Genomic DNA, 12,792 nt, shown 5'->3' on the forward strand with positions numbered 1-12,792 from the left:
TACAACGTAACCTTCGAGAAGAAAATTAACTACAGTCATTGCTAATAATTGATGATGGTACTAAATGCAACGATAAATTCGAAATAAAGAGAAAATTACACGAAATATCACAAAACTACGTATAAATTATACTAAATAAAATTTTACTGCGAAAATCTGCAGAAGCATTTCACTTTCTTACTCTTGTAATTGGTCAATATACATTAAACAAATGTAAACAGATACTAACACAAAAATAATAAAATCAATATATATATATATATACTATATTTACAAGTATTGTATGTACATAAAAAATATATAATAATAAGCTACAATTATTATAGTGTAATTATATTATACACGGCATAGTTAATACATTATTACTATACTATCACACTACTACCCTATTAGTATACCTATTCTGCTGTTACTATACTATAATATTACTACACTATTAATATACCCACTATGGTATTACTATACTATCACACTACTACCCTATTAGTATACCTACTGTGCTGTTACTATACTATTAATATACCTATTATGGTGTCACTATACCATCGTATTATTACATTATTGGAATACCTACTGTGCTATTATTCTATTATAATATTACTACACTATTAGCCTACTTATTATAGTATTATGGTATTACGCTACTAGTATACTTATTATGGAATTACTATACTATCGTATTACTACATTATTGGAATACCTACTGTGCTATTATTCTATTATAATATTACTATACTATTAGCCTACTTATTATAGTATTACTATACTATCGTATTACTACGTTATTGGAATACCTAGTGTGCTTTACTATACTATTTTCATTCTTACTTTAGCACTATTATTCTATAGCATACCTTGACATACCTACTCGCTACAGAATACAACAATATTAACAAAATTACTATACACGAATTTTGCGGCAATTACCATTACTTCTTCACTAATAAAAGATGGCGATTGTTACGCACGATCGACACAGATAGCGCAAGTTTCGCATGCTCGCGAAGCATCATGGCGCACGAGAGGTCAAAGATCACAATACGAAAGCAACAACTGCCTTTCCTATCAGCTGGACAGAGAATCTCCAATAAACAGCAGTCAGTAACCACCAAGACTCTGACTGTCTTGTTCTTTCGCTCCCGTTTCTCGTTCCCAGTGAACACTTCATCGAATTTACCCTTCTCTATCCATTGTGCTCTCTGTCTTAGTAAATGAAACAGTTAAAACAATGTCTGTTTTTCGGTGAAAATCGCAGGAAACTGTTCCATAAGCGTTTTAATTTACTTCCTCGTTCCTCTTTGAAAGAAATAAGAGGCACAATTAAACGAAGCACACGATAGCCTCCATATTGATACCTTTTTGGAGAGACAGGTGTCATCCAGGTGATCAAAGGAGTCGTGACCAGGAGTCAAGGGTTTGTTCAGCTGCGTTCATTCTAAAGTCTCGAAACTTAATTCCTGAACTCTCGAAACTTCGAAATTCCAATCCGAATCTAAGAACACTTGATAGTTGAAGTCTTCGTTTTATTTTTCTATAGTTCATCTCTGAAGCTTAGGATACTACTCTTCACTTTGAAGAATTTCGAATCACACAGAGAGTGCAAGATTTAAACCTTCTTAAGCTTCGTGAAATTGCGAAGATTTTGATAAAGCTGATCTCTAGTTTCTTCTTCGAAGAGGAGTTTATACAGGAAGCATGCAGATCAGGAGTAAGAGGGCCATTGTGACGGGAGCTGCCAGTGACTTGGGTCTGAGCATTGGCAGAGAACTGTTGCGAAATGGTGCAGCTGTAAGTAGAAAAATTGAAGGCAAAATGAGAAGGAAAATGTAATAAGTGTCTTATTGTTAGTCGTTCTTACGTATGATCATGGGGAAAAATGATTTCAGGTCGTCGCGATGATAGATATCCGGGAGACAGCTGGCCAAAACGCTGTGGACACTCTGAACGCGGAATTCGGTCGCAATCGTGCTGTCTTCTTTCACTGTGATGTTGCAAATAATTCTCTATTTGATGGTAATCGTTTTGTACTTCCTTTATTTTGTAATAATTTTGTCCCACTTCTATTTTATCTAACGATTTAGTCATTTATACAATTTTATAATTTTGTTGAAATTATTTTTGTAATTATTCCTAACTTTCTATCGAAATTATCTTCTAATTAGTACTAGTACTAATAATAAATTAGTAATAATTTATTGTTGAAATTATTTTCTAATTATTACTAATTTATTGTCGAAACTATCTTCTAATAATTTATTTACAATTAGGATTATCGTTGAGATGATTATATAATTATTGCTAATTTATCTAGAATTGTCATTGTCATTGAATTACCATAAATAAATTTGGAAAACACGGTGGGGAAGAAAATAAAATTAATTTTGAAGAATTAGTTTCATATTAATTTTGCTACTAATTTTCTGCAGTTTAAATATATAAAATACTCCTACTATTCAATTGCTCTTATAATTTAGATAAATTACTATAATTTCCTTTTGGTTTTGTCTTTAGGAGATATTTCCGAGATTGAGATTAATTTCAATAAATTTTATATGGATTACGTAAATCAATCCTATGCTATCTGATTTCTGTAACAGATACGTTCAAGAAAGCCGTGAAGACACTCGGTGGTCTGGAGATCCTAGTGAACAACGCTGGCATAATCGATGAGAATAATTTCACGAAGACTATTGACGTAAACGTGGTAAGCAAGAGTATTTCCCTGAATGCAATCGAGAACTTAGGGTCATAGGTCTAGGCGATAGATCTTAAATCACGACATCCAATTGCTTTTCGAATTGTACTTTCATCACGAACCATAGACGAGCATAATTCATCTCTTCCCATAGTCACTATGCATTCAGTGGTGAATTTAAGACTCGAGACCACGAGTGATAATAAAAATTTATGAAAAATTAATTAAAATTATATAATCTACAGGATTTATCAAAAATGTTTATAAAATATGATATTACAGTGCATAATTAATCAATTTGGATAGAACTCTAAAAATTTACAATATTTCGGACTTTTGGAAGCCCAAATTTGCCACTGAATTCATTATCGAACCTAAATCTTGACAGAGCCTATAAGAAACGTAACTTCTGTCACACCACGTGACTTTGAAATTACACACTGTTGTTATCTACATCTCTACGTATCTTATTTACTTAGCTCTGCACTACTGTGTGCTTTAACTACGTCATTATACCAGTGTCGAATTATCTACCTGCAGCAAACATTAAATTTTACATTTTAAATCAAACAAACAATATCTAATCACTTATAATAATGTTCTTAATTTAAGTACAATTAATTTGTCATAATATTGATGTCAGATATTAGATATTATAGATATAATAATTATATCTGTGACACCTTGTATATATCACACAATTACTGCAGACACTAGATAATTATTACAATCTAAGCCACACTACATATTCTGCAACTACTATATACCAGAGATATAATTATTATACTCTAAGACACTCTGTATATCCTATATGTAATTACTATATACAATAATTATTATAGATACATTTATCACGCTCTAAGACATCCTACATATTCTGCAATTACCATGTGCAACAGACATTACAGACAAATTATTATACCCTGCAGCAAACATTGAATTTCACATTTTAAATCAAAGAAACAATATCTAATCACTTGTAATAATGTTCTTAATTTAAGTACAATTAATTTGTCATAATATTGACGTCAGATATTAGATATTATAGATATAATAATTATATCTGTGACACCATGTATATATCATATAATTACTGCAGACACTGGATAATTATTACAGTCTAAGACATTCTACTCATTCTATAATTACTATACGCAAGAGATATAATTATTATACTCTAAGACACTCTGTATATCCTATAATTACTATATACAATAATTATTATAGATATAATTATCACACTCTGAGACACCCTACATATTCTGCAATTGCCACGTGCAACAGACATTGCAGACAGATTATTATACCCTGCAGCACCCTGTATATTTTATAATTACTATAGGCACTGGGTATTATAGGCATAATTATACCCCAAGGTACCTCGCGTATTCTATAATTACTATAATCACTAGACATTGCAGGTACAATTATTATACCCCGAGATACTACTCCGTGTACATTTACAATTGCTCGCACAGCCTCCTGGCACAGATTTCTTCCACCTGGACAGAATGAGAAAATATCATCCGAACGTTCGCGGTTTATCATTGCAATTGCTTAATAAAAATCGATTTGCACAGACCTCGGTGATACGCGGAACGCTTCTAGGAATCCAACAAATGCAAAAGGACTCCGGTGGCAAAGGGGGTGTTATCGTGAACGTATCGTCTGTAGCTGGCCTCTACTCCTTATCTCAGCTTCCAGTGTACTCCGCCACGAAGCATGCTGTGGTTAGCTTCAGTCGATCCTTTGCGGTGAGTTCTGCTTCATCGAAGATCATCCAGGTGTTCTCAACACCCTGTGACCTGAAACGAGAATAATATATTTTAATAAAACTATATTAATCTCGATGGGATAATACGAGGGATGGGTTCGTCGAAAAATCGAAATCAAAAACTTAAGTCCCTAAATAACATATATACAGGGTGTCCCAAAAAAATGTATGCACACTTTGCGTGATTATAAAAACAGTATATATTTTACTGTTTAATTAAACCGTCTTTGCATTTCCAGTATGTTTTCACACTTATGGTAATACTTTAACTAGAGAGGCGCCTCTCAGCCGCCATTTAATCAAATTCTAAAGATGGATGTTAATTAATATATCAAATTTACAATTACCCAACGATGAGTGGAATATCGAAGTAAAATAATTCTACGTCTTGATTTGCATACTTAATTTCTTATTTACCGTTTTAAAAATATCGTCAACTTTCAAATTACTATTTTCCTGTAACGAAAAATTTACGTTTTTCAAAGTCTAGTCTTGTTTTATTTTAATTTAATTATTTTTTAATGGGCTGTACCTAGAAAAGAAAAAATAAATTAGAAAGAATAAGGTATTAAAGTGTGTATACGTCCTTTTGGGACACCCTGTATATACATATACAAATGGAATTCCTGAATTTTGATTAACACTTTGATTCTCGTGCACAGCAACCTTACCATTACGAGAGGACTGGAGTGAGGATAATCGTCATGTGTCCGGAAATTTCTGAAAATTTCAAAAATATGGACGATAAGTTATATATGATAGACAAATACATTAGAAGGTAAATTCCTTTCATTTCTATATACAAATATTAATATTATTATTTATTTGTTTATCTCGTACCTTCCGGTTGCCCACTACACTTTGTACATTTCCATTTAACTTCTAATCTTATCTGATCTTATGAGTTTTTAACCACTCGAGCTGCCAAGAAGTTCACAGTGACGCGTGTGCCAGAATGGTCCAGTGTTTCTGTGACAATTGCCTAACGACATGTGTACCACGTCGTTGGCGATTCTGCGCAAAAGCATTATGACGTGTGTGGCACGTCTTTCCAGCGCAAGTGGTTAAACTAAATTCCAGTCTTTTATTTAACCCCTTGGCTACTGTGGGTACATATACGCGCTCAGAAATTTTGCTTTTGTGACACGGAAGGCGCATATAAGCGCTGAACGCAGTTTGCTTTTCTGACACGGAGGGCACATATAAGCGTTCAGCACAGTTTGCTTTTCTGACACGGAGGGCGCATCTGTGCCCAAAATTTTGCCGTTCTCGGTGGACATTGTAAATGAATTCCTACCCGCGTAGTAGGTTTCAAAGTCTGTAGTAGTCAAAGGGTTAAGCTTAACCACTTTTAACTACGATTTAACTTTCGGTTGCCGTGCATGTAACATGCGATAAGGCGTTACATTGACGTGGTATACACGTCGCTGGCGGCTTTGGAACAAAAGCATCTCGACGTGCGTGGCACGTCTTTATAACGCAAGTGGTTAACCCTTTCGGCACTACTGCCGCCCAATGGCGGCGGCCATGAAACGTTCTCTGGGTACTACCGTCGCCTATTGGCGGCATCCACGAAACGTCACCGATGACTGTCGCTGTCCAAATGAAAAGTTTAGTGTCAATCACGCTCGAAATTTCTATGAATACCGCAAAACACGTTTTCGTGGTTTTTGACATTTTTCAGTGTCACCACTCTTGTGAAAAACTGCCTCGTACCACGAATGTATAACCGCGGCCAGCTCCTCCATACCGAAAGGGTTAACCCTTTCCTAACCTAAATGTCCTGCTGCAATCTTTATTGCACTTTTCTTTGGCATCTGTTTTAATTGTCAGTCACTCTGTTTCCTATTGTTCTTCTTCTCTTTCTTTTCCGTTTTCCCATTCCTTCCTTCATCTCCTCTTTATATAAATATTATAGTATATTTTTACATATGTATGTCATTTTTACACGTGTGCATGTGCTATTTTTCACATAATCTCGACAGTATCCTTGTGGGATTAATTTTCTTAATTTTCTGCATTCGTGTGTGATTTATTAACGTTGTTATTATTATTGCCAACGTTGTGAGCGCCATTATTGTGTTTTATCAGAATCGACAGCATGGCGCACGGTTTAATTTACGTCATCAGATGCGCGCAGAACGGAAGCATCTGGATCAGCGAGGACGGGAACCCTGTGTACGAGATACAATTGTTCGACAGTCTGCCACAAAAGTTCGATGACTCCGTACTAGACGATGCTGAACGTAAAGTGGAAATAAATTAAATTTCTACGAACAGAGTTTTGTAAATAGAGATTATTATGAGATTATTAATGTATTATATATATACAACGTATGTATTATTAATGTAACTCACGATACTTTTTATATTTGCATCATTTCCGGTATACTGCTTCGACGATAATAAAATTCGTATTTGTAATCCACACGATAATTATTTCTTGTGTACCTGAACAGGAAAATATGAACGAATGAAATGAAAATGAAGAGGACACTTGTCATAGTATTGATACGCGATATAAATCGAGTATTTACTAATAATATACGATTATTAGCAGTTATTATTATTAAATATGACAATTGTACTGAATTATTTAATAATGTTTAATAATTGAATCTGTGACGACCATCATTCTCACTCTCGTCACTAGATGGATACCAAATTCGAGGAGCTTCGAGGACTTTCTCGCAAGTCCTATCAAGACCCCTACAGAATTATTAAATAGACAAACTTTCAATAAACAAACGGAACAAAAGATAATATAAAAATTAGAAAGTATAATTATTCCATTCTTCGCTCTCCGAAATTCAACGATAAATCAAAGAACGTCGACGTGGAGGAACAATCTTTCATCGAATAATTAAAACGGAAGGAAAATAATTAATTTTGCCTTTAACCCTCTGCACTCGACGATTTTTTGGCTGAAGAGTTGAGAAATTTTCTACTATAAGGCTGATGATATTTTTCTAACAATAAGTAAGAAATCGTATAATAATTAACAGGTAGAATTATTTAATTTCGATACCTCGCACACTGTTACATTATCTTAAATTTGATATATTAATTAACATCGAGCTTCGAAATTTGATCAAATGGCGACTGAAGGACGCCTCTCGAGTGCAAAGGGTTAAATATATTATATTATATATATATTATTACTGTCATTAATTTTGTACCTTAGAAATTCTATCCATATCCATTAATTGATATTAATAATAACGAATTAAATGCATATATCGTACAACGAACTAATATATTAACACGCACACACACATTCGAGCTTGTTTATCCATTCAAAGGGGAATTTAATTTATTCGCCAGGATGAAATTTCTCAGAGGAGACTAGGCTCATAAAACCCGCCTGCCTAACCGGTTAAGAGACCATCTCCTAAATGCAGATAAGAGAACATCTATTAAACGCAAGTAATTACACTCGATACAACTATCAACCTCCCTGTATGTCATCGCAGGAACGTCGAAGATAAGCCAACGTCCCGAAGGCGAAAAAGTTCATGCAAGATGAGCGTCCACTTTCGCGTTATCGCCGGATATAAGTAACGTGGCAGCACAACAAATAACGGGTATCTCAAATACTCTACTTAAATGCGAGCTTAATGTCTAATCAGTAGCGATATACAGAAGAGTAACATCATTGGTCGAAAACGCGAAGCTCAAAAGGGTTTTACCACTTGCGAAATTGGTCCATCGTTAAAGAAACTTTTGCATGGAAGATTATGAAAATGTTCCAACAGAAGCTATATATTATAGTTTTGCAATTACTATCTAATTATAATAACTTATACGTATGAATATATCATAATAATATTTCCCCACTTTTATAATTGCAATTATAATTGTAATATAATTTCCAATTTTTATAGTAAAATATTTTGTTCATTTAATATGCTATTAACAAATCTTGTATTATTTATAACGTTATTTCCTTATTTTCATTGAGCACCACTAATGGGAAAATACAATTAGTCATTGAGATATTCAAATGTACATACATACTCTTCTATTACTAGCTTAAGTATAATACTCTGTTATAAATTTCAACTACAATTAATTCTAATACATAAATATTAGGCTACATTTGAGTACAATAATCAAATTTTCTTATAGCCAACTATTCAACTTTTAAATATCCTAAAACTATCAATATCCTATTTTTTAAATTCCACTAGTCTCCTTTACAATTTTTCTCATTTTTCTCATATTTCACACATTTCAAAGTTCATGGAAGACTTGGTACACGAAATTAGAATTCATTTGCAGCGTTAATTCGAAGAGAAAAGGGTACATAAATCAAAGTCAAGTACTCGAGGACCCATGGTGATTCTCTCTTTGTGGGAGTGAAAGAATGTTTTTGGGCTGGTCGCAGCATAGTGTTATCAAGGACCACTGGAGACTCGATTACTCTGAAGACTATAAATCACTTGAACTTTGATTCGAATCTTTTATCGAATACGAAAAAAAGGAGATGGCCCCGTTTCTTTTTACATTTTTCTCATGTGAAACACGTAGGTGTGTACCCTTATGCATAATCTGTACTTAAATTAGCGCGGTTACAGGGTTCGACAAGGAACGGTACTTCGCATAGACAATTGATCGCAAAACGACAATCAGTACATGCACAAAGCTTTGTAATCAGGTCGAGCGAACGATAACCCGTCAACATCCCGTTTAACATCTACTGAGACTTCGACGGGACTTCAAAATGGCGGGGAAAGTAATCGTCGCGTCGAAATGCGCCTCTATCGTTGCAGATTGTCTGGATAATTTTACAAACTGGCCTCGAGAAATATTTCTCGGTACAAAAATTTACAAAAATTCGATTGCATACATCTATCGTGAATAACGAGACTTTTATAAAATTTCAAAAGGCCATTTTGTAATTTTTATCTTTACTAAGTGGATCTTATACCTTTTGTGATATTAAAAATTCTAACGAATGCAACACAATTGTAAATATATGTACAGTTGTTTAAATATCGAAGAATAAGATAGTCGTGAGAAGTAATGGAAGTTCGTTTACAGACATTATCATTTTAGAAATAAGAAAATGCTCTTCGTTGCCCTAGAACGATAAGCTTGAAAAATACGCACGAAGAACATTGTCCTTTGCTTCATTTCTCGTAATCAATTGCTTATTTCACGAGATGAAATAAGGGACTCGTTTTTATCTAAATTTAGTCGCTTTCGAAAACATTTGTAATCAATATTGGTAAAATTGAATGCCATTTTTGATCGCTCGTTGTCTCGTTTATGTACGAACAATTAAACGTTATTAAACAATTAAATATAGTATTATAATTATCTCCACGCACATTGTGGACACGTGCAATAGAAGTCGATAAAAATTGTCAGTACTTCAAACCATTATAATTATCCCCTTCCCTCTGTCTTTCTTTCGCAACTGCAGTTCCTATCGGGTATTCCTACTTCAAAAAATTCACTTCCAATCGTAATGCTACCATTTCTTAAATCTAAAATCTTCAGAAGTCGCAAATGATACCGCCCAAAAGAATAATCATTGTTATCGCTCGTTTCTCAAACAGTTTCAATAAATTACGTGATCATTTTAAAGTGACGCTATCACACAATTACGTATTAATCATACAATTACGAATCTGCAATAGACGATTGCAGAAGTGTACGGTATTTTGCAATTTCTTTACTGACTTGTCGAATATTACAAGAAAAGAAGAAGAAATAATAGAATAAAAAAATTAATTTGAAGAAGTGGAGAGAGTAGGGGGCCCAAGATAAGAGGATAAAGCAGAAAAGAAAAAGGAGAAAGGAAATTCAAAGCAAAGAAAGCAAAGAAAAGTAGAAGAGAAAGTAAACCACAAAAGAGAGAGGGTAAAAGTAAACCAAAAGGAAAGAAAGGGAAAGAAAAATAAAAAGACAAAGAAAAATGGAATAAAAAAAAAAGAATACAACAGAAAAAATTCGAAAAATAGAGGTGATATAAAAATAAAAGAAAAAGAGAAAGAGAGGAAAAATAGGAAGAAAAAGAAAATCACGCTCGAGTCGATTCGAGATTCGTCGGAGTAAAGTTCACAGTGAACCGATTCGTACCGGATCAGCGATGCGCCTTTTAAAACGCGTGGATTCGCCGCGATTTATCTCGAGCTCGCCGAGACGAACACATTAAATGCATTTTTTCCCCGATAACAGGCCGCGAAGCACGAGCTGCGCGTACGTCTACTCTTTATCGCAGCTGCGCGCCACACGACACTGCGTAAACTATATTTTTCAAGACTATTTATTCGCGATTACATCCGACGAATGAACGACTCGGGGTTTTGCAAAAGAGAAAAGCACAAGAACAAAGGATAAAAGGAGCGCGATAAAAGATCGGCAGAGGTTGTGAGATCGGGAATATTATCCAATCTCACTTCGGCCTGCGATCGTATTTTTACAGAATTTATACACTTTTCCTTGCCCTCTCTCTTTAATGCAAAAACGAATAAAAACCAAAGGTTCGCTGGAATCGCTGGCAAGTCGATCTTGCTATCTCAGCCTGACAAAAAATACCGACGAATGACGTATTCGTATGAGATTTCTTCTAATCGTCCCCTTCGCGTACTTCGTCAAAGTTCATCGAAGATGAGTCAAGGAAAGTGGATGGACGCCTTGATCCTCGTTTCCTGTCCACGCTGTAATCCGTGGGAATTACGGATAGTTCTCGAGGAGAGAATAGGTCGCAGAATTTTTATCGCGAGGTCGTTGCACCGTGGTCGCACTTACAGGACAAGATCACGTAACGTCGTTGGGTAATCGAGCAACTATGTCCCACGTTCAGCAATCTCATCGACAAACCTCGACTAGCTGTGAAATATTAATTTCAACGATACATTTGCAAGATTCGACGAAAAGGAAAAGAAACGAAAAATATAGATACAGTATTAATTAATTCCTCTAAATTAATATCCTTCTTAAGTCATTCTATCTTTTTAACACTAGAAAGACTATTCTTTGCTTATTTACTACAAAGGAATGCATTAATGTTGTAAATGTGAATTCAAATGGAGATAGATGTAAACAATGTTTGCTTCAATAAAAGAAATAGAATCAGTAATGTAAGAAGTACCAAAAGAACCAAGATGGACGTGCATGTATACTAATTTGATAACGTGCAACAAATTTCATTGAAAATTCACCCTTAAGCAGAATTCTATTAGCATATCAACGACCAATAATGCACACCTGAGTGTAATTAAAACTGCGCAAGTAGAACCGAATAAATCATGCGTTTATCGATGAAAAAATTCGAAAAATAGAGGTGATATAAAAATAAAAGAAAAAGAGAAAGAGAGGAAAAATAGGAAGAAAAAGAAAATCACGCTCGAGTCGATTCGAGATTCGTCGGAGTAAAGTTCACAGTGAACCGATTCGTACCGGATCAGCGATGCGCCTTTTAAAACGCGTGGATTCGCCGCGATTTATCTCGAGCTCGCCGAGACGAACACATTAAATGCATTTTTTCCCCGATAACAGGCCGCGAAGCACGAGCTGCGCGTACGTCTACTCTTTATCGCAGCTGCGCGCCACACGACACTGCGTAAACTATATTTTTCAAGACTATTTATTCGCGATTACATCCGACGAATGAACGACTCGGGGTTTTGCAAAAGAGAAAAGCACAAGAACAAAGGATAAAAGGAGCGCGATAAAAGATCGGCAGAGGTTGTGAGATCGGGAATATTATCCAATCTCACTTCGGCCTGCGATCGTATTTTTACAGAATTTATACACTTTTCCTTGCCCTCTCTCTTTAATGCAAAAACGAATAAAAACCAAAGGTTCGCTGGAATCGCTGGCAAGTCGATCTTGCTATCTCAGCCTGACAAAAAATACCGACGAATGACGTATTCGTATGAGATTTCTTCTAATCGTCCCCTTCGCGTACTTCGTCAAAGTTCATCGAAGATGAGTCAAGGAAAGTGGATGGACGCCTTGATCCTCGTTTCCTGTCCACGCTGTAATCCGTGGGAATTACGGATAGTTCTCGAGGAGAGAATAGGTCGCAGAATTTTTATCGCGAGGTCGTTGCACCGTGGTCGCACTTACAGGACAAGATCACGTAACGTCGTTGGGTAATCGAGCAACTATGTCCCACGTTCAGCAATCTCATCGACAAACCTCGACTAGCTGTGAAATATTAATTTCAACGATACATTTGCAAGATTCGACGAAAAGGAAAAGAAACGAAAAATATAGATACAGTATTAATTAATTCCTCTAAATTAATATCCTTCTTAAGTCATTCTATCTTTTTAACACTAGAAAGACTATTCTTTGCTTATTTACT

The 12,792-nt window shown here is 35.0% G+C and overlaps 1 protein-coding gene and 1 long non-coding RNA gene across 4 annotated transcripts; one reads left to right on the forward strand and one right to left on the reverse strand.

Moving 5' to 3' along the window:
- The first annotated feature begins 1,115 nt into the window (after positions 1-1,115).
- Positions 1,116-6,762, forward strand: LOC108553651 (15-hydroxyprostaglandin dehydrogenase [NAD(+)]-like). 3 transcript variants are annotated; one of them, XM_017908638.1, is made up of 7 exons: positions 1,116-1,414; positions 1,538-1,788; positions 1,887-2,013; positions 2,598-2,704; positions 4,276-4,449; positions 5,132-5,247; positions 6,561-6,762. In XM_017908638.1, exons 2-7 carry the CDS (start codon positions 1,696-1,698, stop codon positions 6,733-6,735), a joined length of 792 nt encoding a protein of 263 aa, XP_017764127.1. In that variant the 5' UTR covers positions 1,116-1,414; positions 1,538-1,695; the 3' UTR covers positions 6,736-6,762. The 3 variants fall into 3 exon arrangements, with proteins under 3 accessions (XP_017764127.1, XP_017764128.1, XP_017764129.1); XM_017908639.1 differs by having other exon boundaries at positions 1,663-1,788; XM_017908640.1 differs by having other exon boundaries at positions 1,677-1,788.
- Positions 4,424-5,443, reverse strand: LOC108553653 (uncharacterized). The gene is made up of 3 exons (XR_001890652.1): positions 5,310-5,443; positions 5,141-5,189; positions 4,424-4,500 (listed from the first exon to the last, which is right to left on the reverse strand). It is a non-coding gene; the product is annotated as an uncharacterized LOC108553653 (long non-coding RNA).
- Positions 6,763-12,792: the final 6,030 nt, after the last annotated feature.

Source organism: Eufriesea mexicana, unplaced genomic scaffold (genome assembly GCF_001483705.2).
Source record: "Eufriesea mexicana isolate 0111107269 unplaced genomic scaffold, ASM148370v2 scaffold11618, whole genome shotgun sequence".
Lineage (NCBI taxonomy): Eukaryota > Metazoa > Arthropoda > Insecta > Hymenoptera > Apidae > Eufriesea > Eufriesea mexicana.